The 18809-nt window shown below is 48.1% G+C and overlaps 8 protein-coding genes across 8 annotated transcripts; 3 read left to right on the forward strand and 5 right to left on the reverse strand.

Moving 5' to 3' along the window:
- Positions 1-8: 8 nt before the first annotated feature.
- On the forward strand, positions 9-1963 carry CNBD4250 (hypothetical protein; the record flags this gene model as incomplete). Its single annotated transcript, XM_770603.1, has 9 exons — positions 9-92; positions 142-468; positions 520-610; positions 669-828; positions 880-985; positions 1042-1176; positions 1226-1338; positions 1388-1604; positions 1655-1963. 9 exons carry the CDS (start codon positions 9-11, stop codon positions 1961-1963), a joined length of 1542 nt encoding a protein of 513 aa, XP_775696.1.
- Positions 1964-2336: 373 nt separating this feature from the next.
- CNBD4260 (hypothetical protein) lies at positions 2337-6472 on the reverse strand (the record flags this gene model as incomplete). The annotated part of the gene is made up of 4 exons (XM_770604.1): positions 2337-3151; positions 3198-5756; positions 5805-6053; positions 6415-6472. The coding sequence occupies 4 exons, from the start codon at positions 6470-6472 to the stop codon at positions 2337-2339; spliced, it is 3681 nt and encodes a 1226-aa protein (XP_775697.1).
- Positions 6473-7654: 1182 nt separating this feature from the next.
- CNBD4270 (hypothetical protein) lies at positions 7655-8930 on the reverse strand (the record flags this gene model as incomplete). The annotated part of the gene is made up of 7 exons (XM_770605.1): positions 7655-7690; positions 7738-7850; positions 7909-8035; positions 8088-8293; positions 8343-8588; positions 8654-8839; positions 8903-8930. 7 exons carry the CDS (start codon positions 8928-8930, stop codon positions 7655-7657), a joined length of 942 nt encoding a protein of 313 aa, XP_775698.1.
- A 744-nt stretch (positions 8931-9674) lies between these two features.
- Positions 9675-11087, reverse strand: CNBD4280 (hypothetical protein; the record flags this gene model as incomplete). Its single annotated transcript, XM_770606.1, has 7 exons — positions 9675-9750; positions 9806-10136; positions 10186-10260; positions 10313-10480; positions 10521-10758; positions 10811-10913; positions 10966-11087. 7 exons carry the CDS (start codon positions 11085-11087, stop codon positions 9675-9677), a joined length of 1113 nt encoding a protein of 370 aa, XP_775699.1.
- Positions 11088-11647: 560 nt separating this feature from the next.
- On the forward strand, positions 11648-12706 carry CNBD4290 (hypothetical protein; the record flags this gene model as incomplete). Its single annotated transcript, XM_770607.1, has 6 exons — positions 11648-11715; positions 11771-11876; positions 11943-12071; positions 12132-12351; positions 12415-12531; positions 12585-12706. The coding sequence occupies 6 exons, from the start codon at positions 11648-11650 to the stop codon at positions 12704-12706; spliced, it is 762 nt and encodes a 253-aa protein (XP_775700.1).
- Positions 12707-13145: 439 nt separating this feature from the next.
- Positions 13146-15066, reverse strand: CNBD4300 (hypothetical protein; the record flags this gene model as incomplete). The annotated part of the gene is made up of 9 exons (XM_770608.1): positions 13146-13298; positions 13348-13440; positions 13498-13874; positions 13931-14190; positions 14255-14359; positions 14412-14462; positions 14515-14596; positions 14644-14887; positions 14944-15066. The coding sequence occupies 9 exons, from the start codon at positions 15064-15066 to the stop codon at positions 13146-13148; spliced, it is 1488 nt and encodes a 495-aa protein (XP_775701.1).
- A 573-nt stretch (positions 15067-15639) lies between these two features.
- Positions 15640-16225, forward strand: CNBD4310 (hypothetical protein; the record flags this gene model as incomplete). Its single annotated transcript, XM_770609.1, has 4 exons — positions 15640-15688; positions 15767-15940; positions 15990-16147; positions 16205-16225. The coding sequence occupies 4 exons, from the start codon at positions 15640-15642 to the stop codon at positions 16223-16225; spliced, it is 402 nt and encodes a 133-aa protein (XP_775702.1).
- A 447-nt stretch (positions 16226-16672) lies between these two features.
- Positions 16673-18570, reverse strand: CNBD4320 (hypothetical protein; the record flags this gene model as incomplete). The annotated part of the gene is made up of 10 exons (XM_770610.1): positions 16673-16733; positions 16787-16864; positions 16914-16964; positions 17023-17177; positions 17216-17656; positions 17704-17802; positions 17859-17979; positions 18018-18201; positions 18240-18376; positions 18431-18570. 10 exons carry the CDS (start codon positions 18568-18570, stop codon positions 16673-16675), a joined length of 1467 nt encoding a protein of 488 aa, XP_775703.1.
- Between the last annotated feature and the right edge of the window lie 239 nt (positions 18571-18809).

The raw sequence follows: 18809 nt of genomic DNA on the forward strand, positions 1-18809 counted from the left end.
CGTTCAACATGTCTCTCAACACTAGAAAGCAGGAAAGAGATTTCACGGCCGAGGTGGAAGCGCTCCAGGCTGAGGCGGAGCAGCTAGCAAAGGTTCGCACATTTCACCTGACGATGGCGCCTAGCTGATCTGTCGACCCAGAATGGCAAGCTTGAAGAAGCCATTGAGAAGATTACAGTTTTAGAAAAGCAGACCCGTAATGCGTCCGACATGTCCTCCACCTCTACTCTCCTCGTTCTTATCGCCCGTTTATGCTGGGAAGCCAACAATCTGGACCAGCTGAATAATCAACTGGCCCTCATGTCTAAGAAACACGGACAACTGAAAGAACCTGTCGTGAGAATGGTAGATGAAGCAATGGCGTGGTTGCCTGCGTTAAAGGAGCAGAAAGAACAGGGCAATTTTCGGAGTGGAAAGGATAGATGGTTGGAGCTGGTTAAGACATTGAGAGATATCACGGAGGGCAAGGTGTGTCAAGTCGAAAGATTTAGAGCTCCCAGAAACTAACGACAGATTTAGATCTTCTTGGAACTTCAAAGGGCAAGGTTGACTGTCATGCTCTCAGCGTATCACGAAGCACTTGCTGAGACTGCGCCCAAAGAAGCTCCACGTAAGCACCTCTCACTCTTTGCTTCATACCAATGTAACTAACAGATACTCAACTTCAGCAACCCCTGAAACTTCGCCGTCCACTAAGCCTGAGGACAAGGACAAATCCAAGGCCGAGCCTGTTACTGCTAAAGAACATCTTGACGTCGCGGCGGACCTCCTGTCTGACTTACAAGTTGAGACCTATTCAACTATGGATAAGCGTGAAAAAACCGAGTTGTGCGTTCAGACTAAACCAAATAGGTCGAAAATCTGCTGACAATATACTAGCATCCTGGAACAAATGAGATTAGAGAGTATGAGAGGCAATTGGGTGCGAGTCAGAGTTGGATCGAGGAAGATCAACCGGGTCTATTTAAAGGACAAGGACACCCAGGTGAGACCCAGTATTCTCATCACAGTTTAGAGAATATCCATTTAACAATTGCTCAGGATATTAAGTTGCGATATTATGATTTGATGGTGCAATTGGCTTTGCAAGACGACGAATATCTTGAAGCTTGTCAAGCTTATCAAGAAGTATGGGATACAGAAGAAGTTAAGAATGACTCAGCGAAAGAACTCAGTGTGAGTTTATAATATATAACTTATTCGGTCAAAGCTCATATAAGCTCAGGTCATCGAGAATATCATGATTTACGTTGTTCTTGCATCCTATAACAACGAGCAATCCGACATGCTCCATAAGTTGTATGCCAACACTGCTCTACAAAAAGCTCCTCTTCATTTGTACGTTTTTCTGTCTTTGTTTATCACACACTCTAACCAATGGCTTTAGCGATCTCCTAAAATGCTTTGTTACGAAGGAACTGATGCGCTGGTCCGGAATTGAAGGCATCTATGGCCCTGCTCTTCGTCAGTCTCCTATTTTTGCACCCGGGTCAACACTAGGCAAGAAGATTGGCGTCACCGAGAAATCCCAGAAGGACGCCGAGAAGTTTGACAACCCTGGTGATGCTCGATGGGATCAGTTGCACAAGCGGATTATCGAACATGTAAGTGATACGGTATGAAATCACTGCGGTTACTGAAAATTTGTCTTTAGAACATTCGGGTTATAGCTTCATATTACACCCGCATAACCATACAGCGGCTCACAGAACTTCTCGACCTCCCCTTACTCACCACCGAACGGACACTCTGCAAGCTCGTGACTGACAAGAGTGTTTATGCCCGAATTGATCGCCCGGCGGGTATTGTCGATTTCAGAAAGAAGAGAAATGTGAACGATGTACTGAATGCATGGAGCGGAGATGTCAGCAAGGTGCTTGACTTGGTGGAGAAGACTAGTCATCTGGTCTCCAAGGAGTACGCAATGCATGAGGCAGTCAAGGGTAAAAAGATTTCAGCATAGGTGGGAGCTAGGAAGTAGATGTAGACTTGTACAATGCAGAAAACATGCTATCATTAAGAGACAAAACATGCAATTTTTCCGATTACTCGTACTGCTTGTTGGTATCTTTTAATTCACCTATTACAGTGATGATATCAGGCTCATGATGGATCCGACTGGTATCAAGTGTTCACATACTGATAATCGAGATAAATAACACAGGGTATACTAATGAACAAGAATGGCACCAAAAATTGGTAGCATTGATAAGAAGATGAAAGAAGTTACCAAAATGATGTCGTGTACAATAAAAAAACTGGTCTGCAATGGTAATGATGATGAATGATAATGCTACACTGGACACGCATGAACCAACTTTTCAGTCTGTGCTTGTCTATTTATGGTGTCTTCCTAACTTCTTTAGCCCGTTCCACTTCTTCTTTTCCGTCCCCGCTCCGACTTCGTCTAGGCTAATCACTCTACCACCGCGCCAATCGTTCTCGATTACTGTAAAATCACCATTTTCTTGCTCCTCGTCGTCGCTCTCGTCGTCGTTGAGCGGTTGTCCACTAAATCTATGTGAAAATAACGAGGCATATGGTGTGGGGGCTAAAGGTCCCAGACCGATGGCAGTTCCACCAGAGTTGGCGGCCGGGGTGTACTTGCGGGTACCTGCTGAGAGACCTTTGCGGGAGGGCTGAGGGTGGATCGATGGCGGGAGTGTGTAATTGTGAGCTTTGTGTGATGCGGTGCTAGCATTAGATCCTCTTCGAGTTCGTTGACCAGGCTGAACATTGGACATTACCGGCACGGGGCCGGAGATATGGGGATATCGTTCTTCCCCCTCTTCTCCCTCTGCCTTTTCATCACCGATTTCGCTTGTCGTAGCTGAAGTGGGGTTGCTCCTATCTCGAAAACCACCTCCATGGATGCTGTGACCCATCGGCAAATTGCCAGATGCCGATCGCAAACGGCTTTTAGGCCCAACGTCCAGCCACGTCTCATGAGCTGAGCTGGCTCGTTGCCGGCTGGTTCGTGATACGGATGGGGGTCTCTGGTGATGAGATACCGAAGCAAGAGATGGAAGAGGTGCTGAAGTGAGGGCAGTCATGCGCTCACGATAGGCAGCGGCACGTTTGTCGTAGATGCTGGACAAGTGAGAATTATTTCTCGGGACATCAACACCAATTAAAGGTGTCAACGGAGAGGCTAAAGGAAGATAAGCGACCGTCAATGACTGAACATAAAGACTCACGCAGCTGTTTCCCAACGCTGCCTCTATCAGGCGATGTTGCTCCCTTGCTGTCTAAGCTGATCTTGCTTGTTTTCGTTCGCCCTGAATCGGCAGTATGAAAACTCTCCTGATCTCCCTCCACAGTAGTTCTAACATTGAATGCCTCGTCCTGATCCTCCTGTTCTTTTCTCTCCTCTTCCGCAAACTTTTTGACCATCTCATGACTTTCCCCATATGCTGCCAACACTGCTGCCAAGTCTCTCGACGAGTCTAGGCTAGGCGGTAATTGAGCTAGCTGTAGTATTTCATTTTCACTCTGTTTCATCGCTTCCTGAGCTTCGGCTTGGGACGATATAGTCCTAGACGTCAAACGTCGTCGAATCGAAGGATGGGAGACTGCTTCATGCTCTGGTACAGGTGGGAATCCACCACTTCCACCACTCACAACTACGCCAGAGACCGGCTGAGTGACAGATAAGGCCGACGGAAGTGTCAAACTGGTCGAAGGCGTAGATACCGTCTGAAGATTAGAGTGGGCGGCAGCAGACGCACCGGAGGAGTTAGATGATATGGAGAAACCTCTTACGCGCGAATCTGCACGCAAGGAAGGCTGTGGGAGTGGTGCGGGTTTCGGTCGCCTGAGTGGATCAGGGTCGTCTGAGATATTAGATATTCGGAAGGTTGAAGGAGGTGACGATATGTGAGAGGCATCCGTCGTGACGGAACCGATGCTTCCGCTTCTGATTCGGCCACTTTTACTCGCCCTGGAACGAAGAGAGGCCGATCGAATGTCTGCATTGTCCGAAGCCGTCAATCGAATTATCTCATCATGGCCCTCTTGCAATGCGCGTTCTTCGTCGTCCCCTGTCGTAAGCGCATCGTGCCATTCTTCTCCGTCTCCTTCTTCATCCTCAGCATCCCCTCCCTTTTCCTCCTGATCCTTTTTCTTCTCACATTCTCTAATTGACCCCTCAGCTGCCATTTTTCTAAGATCAAGGTCGTCCGTCTTCCCGATGCCATTCACTGACGGCTTACTGTTTGAAATAGGAGTGGAAAGTCCAGGGAGAGTGTAGGCGCGAGGCTTGCCCGGCGAGGTGGGCGAATATTTTTCCGTAGGAGAATTGGGACGGGGACTAGACAAGGGCTGCCTAATGACTTCCGTTCTAGCTCTTCGAATACCCTTAAATGTGTCTCTCTGTCCGTCTGAATCGTTGTCAGCCCACTCGTTGGCTAATGGGCTGGGTGCAATGACTTCACTACCGGTACGGGGCCGCAATGAAGGTACAACGTTAATAACTGGCGTGACTGACGCAGGAGGAGAGTTTCGGCGAGGGGGTAAGCGTGGCGGTTGAAAAACCGCGGGCAATTGAGACGACGAGGTTGATGAACTCGTGAGAGAGGAATCAAAAGTCGAAGATTCTTCTTCAAAGAATTTTGATTTTGTTGGAGGGGCAGAAGTCGATCCCTGCGACCTGTCGTCCAGTGTAGGGATATCTCTGCGTTCCAAGTCTAAACTAGCTCTTTTTAACCTCTCCATGCCCAGATCAAGCTCTTCCCCAGCGATCGGTTTGGCAAATTCATTTTTTGCAGGTGGGCTTGGCGAACGCTCACGATTCGTGCCCAAACGAAAGAAATTCTTTAGACCATGGACATGATGATGAGCTTGGTGTTTGGTTGATTTTTTGAGATCGCCATGAGAGAATCGACCACGGGATTTTGAACCTCCCGATAAAGCAGTGTGAAGCCCGTCGTCTTTGTCTTGATGCCCTTTCATGGCAGCACGAAACGTCTGTCCTGGATGGGCAGCCTTCTCAATGATAGACGGTAAAGATGGACGATGAGAAGAAAGAGAGTTATGCCTGCTCCGCGGAGTAGAAGGCGTTCGCGCTGGTGGGGAATGGAGTGCAATGGAGGAAAGATTGCTTTGGGAGTCATTGCTGAGCTGTCGGTTGAGTGATTTCGGGCTTCCATCGCTTCCATTGGTGGAAGGCGGGGCGCTATTACAAAGAGGGTTATGGTCTCCCTTTTGCGGTGAGGGGGAGGTGGGGGTGTCTATCTCAAAAGGGGAAGAGAGTTTATCAAGAGGTGTCGAGAACTCGCCCGGCAGGCATAATCTAGGCGGTGGGGGAGCACGATGATGGTGTGTGTGCGTTTGTTCTGTTGCCGAAGTCATAGACGTTTTCGAACCTCTCTTCCACAATGCTTCTACGCTTTTCTTCATCCGCACAGCGCTGCTTCCGTCAGATTTGACACTAGACAGACTAAATGCCCTTTCCTTCCCTTTCCTAGATCCCACAACGGCCGAAGCTTGCTCAGCTTGCTCCAGATTGGTATGTGACTCTCTGGGACTCAGCGGCTCGGTAACTTCGGACTTGGATGACCTACTCTCCGCGTCCAAAGTTTGCAATCGCTGAAAAGCATGTAGTACGCGCACCACGTTCTCGTGACTGCTCAGTCGAGCAAGATCTTCGGGTGTGTGCCCATTCTTGTCTGGTTTAGAAGGATCTGCACCGCACGCCAGAAGCATTTGGACAATGGGAGCGTGTCCGTTTGCAGCTGCAAAATGCAATGGGGTTGAACCTAGGGGGTAATCAGCATATCACAAGATGTAGGGTGGCGGAGGCTCACCAGCAGTACCGACACTCGGCGCTGTGCCCTTCTTGCCATCACTATACCTTCTTGGCAGCCTGGGGGCGTTGACATCCGCCCCTTGTTCAATTAACATTCGGACCACACTAAGACTTCCACCAGAACATGCCGCGTGCAGGGGTAACACTCCATGCAAGACCGAGTTTACAGGTTGCCCGTGGGTGAGTGCATAGTGAACAAGACCGACGTTGCCACTTGCTGCCGCCGAGTGAAGTTCGAGATTGGGAACTGGAGGTGGATAAAGAGGTGATGGGAGGTTATTGAGGAACAGAAAGTGACGGAGCCGGTCGAGATGGGGCGAAGCGCAAGTAGGCAGAAGTTGCGGGGCAGAGAGGAGAAGGATCATGTCAGTGATCATTACATGGAGATGGAAGTGAAGATATGAACGTGGGTCAGAAGTTGGATGCAGATGAACCTGGTTGGTGATATAAGGATCGGGCTGGGGAAGAAAATGCCCGCAATGAGGCATCCGCCACACTTCCGCCCCCCATCATCATCAGGCCTCTCTCTCACACACCACCAATTGCCGCGCAGGCCGCACGGGTTGCTACAGAAACATTGGGATGAAAAAGCAGTAGAGCGCACTCACAGTCTAGTACGACATCGTACTTGGCCTCGAGATCCCCCCGCTTACTCGGTGACCGCATCGTCTCAATGTCTACTGTTTGTCTTCCGCTCTCATATAATGATCCTGAAGGTGGTATACCGTTAGTATGTTGGCTGTTATGGTGTCGGGCTAAACATTATAGAGGTCGTGCGGGTATTAAGACCGTCAACGCCAACGGGCAAGTGTTTATTGCTGAATGGGTTCTAATTGCTAAGGATTAAATGAGAACCTGACAGGTTTGCGATTTGCGATAAGGGTCCTCGTAAAATTGAGAGACGGGGTGACGTCGTTGGGCGCGAGACATCGGCAGGGACCAGGGTGCGGGGGCCGGATAAAGCGGGTTTTGCTGCGAAGATCGGCAGCTAAATGCATATAAGCCCAAACTAACCCACGGCAATCCACAGTAATTAACCCACACTAACAGTAACCCACAGTAATAAACCCAGACCGGTGCACGCAGACGATCCAAGATGTACGGAAATTGCGATTCTCTCCAACCGGCAACCAACCACATCCAAAGGAGACTTGTGCGCGGTTATCAGCAATCATTTGTCCGGCCGATCATTCAAAGGCCGTTGGCGTTTGGTCTCCGGTGTTTCTTATGGCCGCCCATGTTCTCCTATAACGTAATTTCATTTCGATCCCCACTACTACTACACTTTTCACAATTCTTCACACTAGATCGCCTAGGTAAATTGTAAATGCAACTACGCTCGTCCATTCTCCACGGTGCAATCGTCTACCCTCCACGGTACAAGAACTTGATGATACAGCAAATACTCGCACTGTACATCATGCGTACCCGCAAGCTTATCAACTATTCCTTTACGTCTCTCGGCCAACAAGAATCTCAACGAAATCCTGCGTTCTGATAGAGTCTAGTAGCCGATCGGAATCACGACCAGCTTGTTGTTGCCTGCCTCTCTTTTTCAGTAAATATACACATTCTATTAATATCTTGATCAAAGTGGTGTTGCGTCATTATGTCCAAGTACTGTCCTTCTGAACAACATACATCTTCATTTCGGTGATATATCTTCATAAATAATTCTCAATGCCGGCCAATGCAAGGCAATAGTCTCGCAGGCATGAATTACCTTGGAAAGCCTCTTATGTACTGATATAAGCTTAGAATTATGAGCACGTCGTCGTATCGGCGTACCAACAACCTTTAAATAACAAAAAAATAGGGAAGTTACGTTTCTGCTCGAATCCAGACGATCTACTCCTCTCTTTTCTTGCTTGCAACATACGAGTGCTGCTGACAAATGAGTCACTATGTATGCAAGTCAACGACTGACCCACCCAGTAGATATCCATCCCGTCCGTCAGAGGCAGGCGCTTGGGACGCCAACCGGTCAATGCAGTCCCCAGAGAAGGTTTTGCTAGCAAGGTGGACACCCAAAACTTTTCATACGCTGTTAATTTGATGCTTATCAGTGCTCGACTCAAAACATATGAAAAATCAAGCCATACCATCAGTCGCTTCCTTGGCTTTATACCCTTTCAAACCGGTAACTCGGACTACTGAGTTGAGAATCTCCTTCAAAGACTCGGGACTTGGATTAGCGGCAATGAAGACTTGGCCTTTACAAGCAGGAGACTGTGTGGAGTCAAAAATCAGCACTTTGGCCAATATGGGTTCCGAAACTCACCCTTTCTCCAACACGCACATAAAGATCGGCCAGATCATCATGGTGGATAGTCAAAAGCCTGGAATCATCCTTCGCTATAGTTTCAAACTCCTCCTGACCCTTTTCCATAGCAGCCAAGGCAGCATCGAAATGGTAGTAAGCAAAATAAGAGCCAGATCGACCATAAAGGCATGTGGGAGCAATGACGATGCCGTTGACATTCTCATCTACAGTAGCGGTCAGATGTCGTCGTCACTCCAGCACCAAACCGCTCACTACTTAATACAGGCTCCATAACCTGGTTGCGCCAAATGGTTGGACTGTTCAGCGCAGCCTTGGCAGGACGTCGCTCGTCCGTCCATTTATCAAGTCCACCTGCACCCCTGGAGAAGACCCAGTGCCCAGCTGTATAGATATAAGTCGGCTTAGGGCCCCATTTTTGTCGATCTTTGACGGCAGACAGGAAAGTTTTGAACGAAGCAAGGGCGTTATCAGGCCCCGAAGCAGCAATGCAATCAACCACTGCATTATACCATACTTGTCAGTTACCACCCGGGGCTTCACTGATGTGGGGAATAGTAACTTGCCAATATCAACGTCTTTAGCCAGATCTCCCCATTTTTTCTGACCCTCGGGAGAGTGAGGGTCGCATACAATGGGCAAGATTTCGTTTGGGGACAACGTGCTAGCCGCAATGGATTCCGAACGAGTTTGACCCCAGACAAAGTGACCAGCTTGAACAAACGCGAGAGCTACTCGGTGGCCGATAAAACCTATCTTAATGCGTGAGCTAATGATCCAGCGTTTGGCTTACTGATCAATAGGGGGCTGCTTACCGCTTGCACCAAGTACGATAACTTTCATGATAGGAGAAGTGTTAAAACTGAGCAGATACTAGGTGGGTACATTGTTGAAGAGGTGCATGGATGATTCAAATTAAGTACCATACTGAATGCATGACATCAGGCAGAGTGAGCTATGTCGGAGGTGACAAGACGGACACTCCGTTTGGGCCTGCTAGGTGGTAATCTTATCCGCCTTGAACGCCTTCGGATCGCCCGTTAATATTACGTAATTTTTGCTTCATTTTAGCACGTAAACATCTGCGGCAGCAACATGCACCATCTCGACGGACATTCGGCATTCGACAGTCACTGTCGTGCAGCCATATATACGTAAAACAGCCATCTGTTACAGCATTACAAGGATTATCAGGATCATCAAAGGCAGTTGCATATGCATACGGAGTGCCAGGATTGTAGTGTTAGGTTGTAGAGCTATCAATTGGAAAACATTTTGTCCAAGGTCCGGGCGCTATTATTGTCGCATATGAGCTCCTGCCCCTTACGTAGAAAAAGGTCCTTAACGACGACATTGGTTAATGTGGTAAGCATGAACCTTGAACTCTTCTCTGCTTGTGCTGAATGCCTTTGCTGATCTATGTGCGCTTCATAGGCCGTATCGTGTGGTTATGAAACAAATAACTCGGAACGTCTGTGAAACGCCCAAGTAAACAGCGCCTTATACCCATTTCCAGTCCAAAATGCCCAAAAAAGCAGTACATACAACCAAGACTATGCAGAGACTGTAACGCAGCGCGCCCACCACCTACAATTTATGAAGGCGTCCGTCCAGTCCTTTGCGAGCGAGGTGGGCCCGTGTGATCTGTTTAACGTTGGCACATCTGTGGCATGGCTAGTAAGCACGCTAAGAAGAGAGTTACAAGAGGAGAAACTTACCCTGCCAACACCATAGTCGTGCGAAGCTCGTCGAGCAAGAGGTTAACTGCGAGAGAAACTCCCGCTTCGCCATCATGCGCCAGACCCCAAATTACCGCCCGGCCAATCCAGACGTGATCAGCTCCCAGAGCAAGGGCTTTGAAGATGTCGGTTCCCCGCCTGATTCCGGAGTCAATATGGACGGGGATGCGACCGGCAGCAGCCTCGACCACTTCGGGCAGAGCATCCAAAGTAGCCGTCACTGAATCGAGTTGTCTACCACCGTGGTTGGACACTACCACGCCGTCAATGCCGTACTCAATAGCCAGAGCGACATCCTCGGCGGTATACACTGTACGATCTCAGTTGCCGTTACAGTTTGGGCGAGACCTGAAACCTACCGCCCTTGAGCCAAATCTGCATTTTGGTGTGTGACCGTGCCCAGTCTACAAGAGTCTTCCAGGTGCACGAAGCATCTAATAAAGCGTCAGCCAGTCCATTGGCAGACATCGGCCTATCATAACATACCATACTTCAGGCGGTCATCTTCCACCACCAAATTACGCCAGTCGCAATCAGCGGGCATATGAGGCAATTCGATGTGGTCTGGGAGAGTGAAGTTGTTTCGCGCTTCGTTCAGTCGTCTCCCCAAGACTGCACAGTCTACAGTGACGAAAAGAGCCTTACATCCCGCCTCTATATTGGTAAGCTTTTTGTCCGCTACGTTCAAACTCACTTTCAGCCCTGCGGATAATCTCCAAATTGGCGTCACGCGACTTCATTACACTCAACTGCATCACATAAGGGATGGCCCCTTGACCAGCGGTCACCACGTCTTCAATAGAGGTTGTTGAATAGGTGGAAAGACACATAGGGATGCCGGCTTTGGAAGCCGCCATTGACGTCGCTATCTCCCCATCAGGATGAGCGAGTTTTTGAAAAGCCGTGGGAGAAAAACCAAGAGGGGCGGCAACCTATGCAAACGGGTAATTAGTCGCGCAAAGATGGCCTAAAAATAATGTCTACCTTTTGACCGAAGACCTCTACCGACATGTCTATGTTACCAACATCGACCAAAATACGGGGACGAATTCTGTATTGGTTAAATGCTTCGACGTTCTCCCGGCAACTAGTGGTAGTTCGATCAGCTTCAAGCTCTGGATCTCATGCAATTGACCTACGTGATCATGTCCATCGCACCACCGTTGTAAAATTCGTGGACCATTTGGGGAAGCGTCTTTTTGGACTCTTCCTCAAGGTCAGAGAGCATGTAGACGCCGTTGTTGAGTACCTGGCGATTCATAATTGTCGGGAAAGAAACTGATAGCAGTAGGGGAAATGTGCCAGAAAATCACTGTTGGGAGAGACGATTGGATGCAAGGTAGCTTATGAAGAGATCTGGTTCACATACATATGTAGTCATTCTGCCAGGACACAGGGCTGGTCATCAGGTCATGCACTGATAAAAGTTCTTTATGTTGGGGGTCCGAACCGACGTTGTTATCTGTCCGAGCACTCAGTTATTATTGTTGACGGAGTCCCCGCTGGGCGCCGTAACAGATCAATTAACCGTAATAACCATCGCGTCGCAACCTCCGTCGGAGGCCGTCGGCATCTTGCGCTACGCGCTTGGCACTTGTTCGGATCGTCCTTCGTATCAGGATAGCCTTCCATTCCTTGTAAACTTCTAGCCCAAGCCGTACACTTACCCGGTCAGCATCATGATATGTGGAATACTTAAGGAGACCATTGTTGCTCCTCGGATATGCTTCATTTCCGTCTCATCAATACATCATCGACTCTCTTTGCAACTCTACTGTATTACCGACTTTTTGCATAGCTACCAACACAAACGCCAAAACAATGGACAAGCGAACCTATCTCAGAAACGACCTTCTTGCTGGAAAACCCGGTATTGGGATGTGGCTCACGTGAGTCAAGTCGTGGAATATTCCTCGCAATAGCTAACTGATTGCGTGATAATAGGTTGCCTGGGTCCGCATTAGCCAAGACCGTAGCCACTATCCCTGGCTTCAACTGGATCCTTATTGATGCCGAGCATGGCCAGATTACAGACAGGGACTACTTTGATGTGGGTATCTATAGACGAGTACTGCCTTGCTTGCCTCGCGAAAGCTCACAGTACGCTGCTGAATAGCTCACCAATCATATCACAACCGAAGGCGTTTCACCCATTATCCGTATCCCCTCCGATGAACCTTGGTTAATCAAGCGGGCCCTCGACTCAGGAGCCCACGGCTTGATGATTCCTATGTGTCACAACCCTGTACGTTCCGGGACATTCGTTTGCATGACCACGAACTCGGCACTGACAGCGACCTTGTAGGATGTCGCCAAAAAGGTTGTCTCTTCCAGCAAGTACGCTGCTCGAGGCACTCGAGGATGTGGTTCACCTTTCACCCAGATCATCTTCGGTGTTCCCGAGTCTCAATATGAGGCAACTTGCAACGACAACTTGATGGTCATCGTCCAGATCGAGTCGGCAGAGGGTGTGAAGAATGTGGAGTCCATTGCTGCTGTCCAGGGAGTGGATGTTCTTTTCGTTGGTGGGTTCAGTCTCATGGTACGCTTCTTGGATAGATTTCAGATATTCATCGTAATCTGAGTAGGCCCCTTTGACCTTGCCAAGTCAATGGACATAGAGTTCGGTGGCGAGGAACACGAGGCGGCTATTGCTCGAACCCTTAAGGCATGTAAAGATAACGGCAAGAAGGCAGCCATCTTTTGTAAGTCAGCAGTGGGGCGGACCCTGTCATGTAACGACTAACTGTTGATTTAGGCATGTCCGGCGCCCAGTCCAGGAAGCGTTTGCAGCAGGGCTTTGATATGGTTTCAATCGCCACCGATACAGACTCTATAATTCGAGAGTTCTCCAGGCAGCTCGAAGACATGAAGGCTTGATCCGATGTATGCATATAATTATACAGATAACTCCTACTTTCCTCATTTATGGTTAAGCGAGTTAATAAGTAATGGGATCGAACTCTTAAGCGAACCCTGTCCGCTGCATGAATTATTCAATTATTTTGCCTTACATCAATTTTGGCTCGACCATGTCAAGGAGAGAAGTGACCTAAGCTGAACTCAAGGTAGCGAGTCTGCTGCAGTTCATATTAATTTATTGTGCCGCGTGAGCTCGTTGATTCTTCTTACTTCGTCCTACAAGAAAGTGCTTTGAACATTGAATTTGAAAAGCCTTTGATAAAATCATTATAAATTTTATGACGACCGACACATCGCATGCCAGAGGTCACGGTAGCCGAAAGGGGGTGCCAGATCTATAAAACCTCGAGCGCATTCTGGAATGCATAACATGATCATAAACCGATAGCTAGCGACTCTATATCTTGATGGGCCACTCGAAATCTCCGCCATAGTAATGGTGAACTGACTTTGTGATAAGGTAAGGCTCGAGACCCTCCAATCCCAACTCTCGGCCCCATCCAGACTGCTTATATCCACCAAAAGGAACCTGATGAGAGAGTGCTACGTACTATGACATGTTCAGTTATACCCAAGATAAACAACGCCATTGAACTCACTTGATTGATCCATACGGTACCTGCCTTCAACTTGCGTGTAACTCGCTGAACTCGAGCGTAGTTCTGAGAATGAACGGCGGCGGCCAGACCATACTGTGAAAGACATTAGCGCACGGACCGCGGGGCGGGGAACAATAGTTATTGACTGACTTCGGTGTTATTGGCAATCGATATAGCGTCAGCCTCGTCCTTGAAACGAATGACAGAAGCCACAGGGCCAAATATTTCTTCTCTCGCTATCTTCATATCCATAGTGACGTCTCCGAACACTGTTGGTTGGATAAAGTACCCTCTGGATCCATGTCTACTGCCGCCGGTCAAAAGTTTTGCCCCGCTTCGCTTGCCACTCTCAATATAATCGAGGACCTTCCTGAATTGCGCCTCATTGACTTGCGGTCCTTGAAAAGTATCCGGATCTGCCGGATCGCCGACCTTGAAGGCCTCCGCAGCAGCTTTGAAATGTGTGATGAACTGATCGTAGATTGACTCTTGCACAAGCACCCTTGACCCGGCACTACATGATTGACCTTTGCAGTCTAGTTAGCTGATTTACTTGGAGGCTTGATAGATGTATATGACGCACCCATATTCTCGTATACGCCAAAGGCTGCCCATTTCGCTGCTTCCTGTAGGTTCGCGTCGTCAAAAACGATATTTGCGGATTTCCCGCCAAGCTCGAGTGTGACCGATTTCAGATTAGACTCAGCTGCAGCAATGGCAATGCGTCGCCCAGTGATTGTGGAGCCGGTGAAGGCGATTTTATCAACATCCATGTGCCTGGAGAGAGCATCTCCAGTGGTTCGACCGAGGCCGTTGACCAAGTTGAAAACTCCAGCTGGGTATCTGCAAGAATGTACATCAGTCATCAACGTACTTGATAAATCTACGTGCATATAATTATGCTCACCCTGCAAGCTCAAACAGCTCGGCAAACTTGAGAGTCGAGAGAGGTGTTTGCTCAGCGGGCTTGAAAACAATGGTGCAACCAGCAGCCAGGGCAGGGGCAATTTTCCTTTGGATGTCCTATTAGCGATAGGAAATAGTCGTCATGTAGAGTACTGCACCAAATCATCATTAAAAGAGGATAGTTCCAAGGTACAATCTGAGCGCAAACACTAATTCGAATCAGCCGCGATTTAACATTGGCCCGCAAAACCATCCACTTACCCGATGGGCTCCTTGCGAGCCAAGGCATGCTTATGCTTGTCGTCAAGCTCAATCATTGATCCTTGTATCTTGTCGGCGGAACCTACAGTTACATTAGGCACAAGAACGGTCATAAATAACTAGACCCACCAGCATAGTACCTCAAACAGGCTACTGAGTCTTCAATATCTGCTTTACACCAAGCGAGAGGCTTGCCAGAGTCAAGGTACTCCAGTTTAGCCAGCTCTTCCATTGCCGCCTCCATACCATCGGCTAGCTTGAAAAGCAGCTGGCCGCGTAATTGAGACGATACTTCAGTACCCCAAGCAGTTTCAAAGCAGTGCCTTGCGGCTTTCACGGCCTCATCGACATCTTCTTTGCTGGCGGTTTGAACCTGAGCTCTCGATAGTAAGTCGCTTTCACGATTGTACCTTATGATTTCAGACTCACTTCTGCTATGACTTCTTCAGTAGCCGGATTCACAGACAGAAGAGGCTCTCCCCGGCCGTTCTTCCATAGTCCGTTGATGTACAAACCTGTATTGAATGTAACTTCGGCGACAGTGGCACTCATTATGGATGATTAAAATGTGACGAGTTGCGTCCAAAAATCTTTGAAGGATAGAATGAATCTGGAAAGGGAATATAGTTTGTTTTAACATCTTGATTAATCATTTTGAGGGTCTAGGATATAGGAAAAGGTTCGCTCGAGATAGAATGACAGGCAAGAGACGAGCGCGGAGACCGCTTTTCGCTTACTTTCGTCTCTTTCCCGAGGAGAGAAGATCCCCGTTGATAAGAGCTGGACGGCGGGGCACGGAAGCAATTCAGCGGAGGACGCGACTGACAAAAGCGGCAATCGCGAATCGGAGGCTCCGTCACAGCACACCATCTGATGTCCGTACATTGATTCTACTCATGCGGACCAGCGTCTACCTCATGTCTATGGGCACCTGTTTATCCACGCAACCGCTATGTGCCTGATGGCTACCCATTTGATTTGGTGGAGTTGCACCAATAACTGGACGAGGAACGATTGAGAACGCAGGAAACAACAGAAAATATATACAGGCCAAGTTCATCCTCAATTCCATCCTTCATCATCCCTAGCTTGCGGATAATAACTCGCTTTAAAGAAAGAAGCACCATGTCAAAGGCAAGCAAGGTCTCCATTGTTGACCCTTCTGGTCCCGCTCGTGAGTCAAATCTCCTTTAACGTCCCCGAATAAGGCACAACAACTGACAGGAATAACATGAATAACATATGATATTAGCCAGCAAATTCGCCTCCAACATGATTGTCTCTGGTAAGACTGTCTATCTTGCGGGTGCAGTCGGTACGGACAAGTCAGGGCAGTTCATTCCAGGGACAATCCAGGATCGCACTCGACAGGCTTTGCGCAACGCAGAAGAGCGTTTGCAATACCTTGGGCTTGACTTAAGCGATGGTAAGCTTAAAATTAGAGCTACTGGATGTTGATAAGGGCTTGTTCATAGTCGTCTCCGTGACTATATTCCTGTCAAAATACGAGAAAGACTTTGCGTCCATGAATGAGGCATATATTGCATCGTTTCCGACCGACGCTCCCCTGCCTGTTCGAACCTGTGTCGGAGTGGCAGCTTTGCCAGCAGGGACCGATATCGAGATGACTCTTGTAAGTTCATCATCAGTAGTCCGTCCATCAGTACAGGATCGCTGACTTATTTGTTAGATTGCGGCTAAGAGAGATTGAAGCTCAAATGTAGTAACATGTGATTGTAAAGAAGACATATAGCATACATGCATAGTCATTCAGATTCATGCAGACATGTTATCTGACGCTGTCAGTTGCTGTGCGTTCCGACAAGATAACAAGGTAGCCCGACAAGATATCAAGGTAATCTAATCTTTTCTAATCTTTTCTTTTCTTTTCTTTTCTTTTCTTTTCTTTTCTTTCTTATATTTATATTACAACTCAATTGCACGATATACCGTCAGTTAGTCATATCTCGTCTTTCCTATGAAGAGAGGGCGCCGAACGCAGAATGAATGAGTACATGTTATCTGACGCTGTCAGTTGCTGTGCGTTCCGACAAGATAACAAGGTAGCCCGACAAGATATCAAGGTAATCTGAAGTTTCAAGCCAAAAACTGATGCATTGCGCATATCCAGAAAATGAATAAGATTTGAAAAAGATGACTATTTTAAGACGTTTCTCAGCTTTTCAAGGAAGAGGTCGGCGTGAGATTGCTCAAACACCCTTTTTGTTGATCAGCAAACGACAATACTTAATACACTAAGCTGATTACTTACAGCATAGGCCTTAATCTCACAGATTGCGAACCGCAAGCACCAAGATTTACTCCTTGAAGACGCATTTGGGAAATGAATCTACAATAATCAATGCTGTAGCCTTCACAACATCATTCGTTAAGCTCACTGGTCACGCTCCTTTGGTGATGGCAGGTCAAAAGCGATGAAGGTGCCTTGCCTAAAAGACGACGTTAGCGTCAGAAGTTGACAGGAAAAGTACAAATGCGATGATTTACCCTTTACCTCGAAGGTTGAGGATGTTCCCACTAGCTTCGTAATGCTCCAGGTTCTTGTAGATATAATCTCCCACACGAGCAACATTCTCAATGAGACCATCTCGCTCGATCACCTTGAACATCTCTCGCGCTTGAAGGGCTCGAATAGGATCACCCTAAATTGTTAGCCCAGCCTCAATGTTTTCTTACTCACCATCCACGTGTTGTAAGCCTGATAGGCAAAAGGTGCTCGGGTAGACAAGTTATGGTAAAAGCCAGAGGCCTGGGTCTTCTTACTGAAGGTCACAAAGTCCGCAGGCTCCTCAAGTTCCCATTTGTCGTGCGCCCAGAATGAGCCGGTGGCTCCTACCCCAGTTTGGACCTCATCCACAATGAAGTAGATGTCATGTTTCTTGGCGATCTGACGAAGCTTTCGGAAGTAGTCGGCAGAGGCATGACGATCACCGCCTTCTGACTGGATGGGCTCAATAATCATTGCCACAATCGGTTTCTTGTTAGACCAGACTCGAATTGTCTCCTCCACGTGAGCCAAAGCTGCTGCTTCAGCCTTTTGATTGTGTTCAGTGTTCTCTGCTAGAGGGTACTTAATGTCGGGAAATTGACATGCTGGCCATTCGAAGGCAGGCATGTCAAGCTAATTCAAAGTCAAATAAGCGATTGGAGTACACTCGACAAGCTTACCTTGTGAATGGGCTTGCTTCGGGTCAAACTGAGAGACCCCAAGTTTCGGCCGTGGAATCCACCTTTGAAACTAAGCACACTCAGCTCCGGAGAGCCAGGCTGGGTGTCTTTCATTAGACATAGCATTTGATTGAACAGCTGAATGAATGACCTACGGATTGATTTTCCAAAACGCTCTCAATCTCTTCATCCGAAAAGGGTCTATTCCCTCTTCGCTTGGCTTGGTACGACAGGAAGGAAGCCTTAAGAGCGCCTTCAGTCGCCGAAGATCCATCCCTAGAACGTTAGCCTGTGGATCACGCTTTATAACTTACTGTGTGGTGAAAACCTGGTTCAAGCCCTTGGGTGCAACCTTCAGTATTCCTTCATTGACCGTATCGGCCCAATCAACAGGAGGGTAAGATCCGAGAGCGGGGCGGGACATGGCAGCAGATGCAAACTTATCCGTTTTGGCGAGTTTGATCAAATCCGGGTGGTTATAACCAATGGCAATGGAGGCTAGAGGTTAGCATATTGGCATGAACTGCGAAACTTACCAATTTGAGCGAACATATCCAACAGAACATTGCCGTCGGCATCAACCAAGTAGTTACCACAGCTCTTGTTGTAGTCAGCTACCAAGGTATGAGCCCGAGGATCTTGGAATTTGCCAATAGCCGCAGAGAGCTCTTTCCTATGGCAACATAAATGAGGATCTTCGTGAATTGCTTCGCCCTATCGAACTCACCCTTTCGGTCCTGGGATAGTGTTTGTCACCACATTAGGCTTTTGCGGCTGACTTGGGACCAAGCGAGCAGCTGCAATTGCGGTAGCGTATTGCCTTCTGCCGGAAATCCGAATAGTGGTGTGAAGCGATCTGGTTAACATGTTTGCGATCCTTGCAGCAGTAAAAGCGCGATGTGAGTAATGTGAAGGAAAATACCATGAGTGTTGTTAAGATGTCGCCTTTTTGAGAACTGACTGGTCGATGATTGCATAAGATTGAAGGGCATGATAGGCGAGGATTCCTTTTGGCGAGATGACGGACAAGCCGACGGAAAAGTAGCGAGAGAGCGGACGGAAGGATCGACAATGCAGGGATGGGAGGCGCGCGCGGCGGCGGAGTA

This window comes from Cryptococcus neoformans, chromosome 4, assembly GCF_000149385.1.
Source record: "Cryptococcus neoformans var. neoformans B-3501A chromosome 4, whole genome shotgun sequence".
Classification (NCBI taxonomy): Eukaryota; Fungi; Basidiomycota; class Tremellomycetes; order Tremellales; family Cryptococcaceae; genus Cryptococcus; species Cryptococcus deneoformans.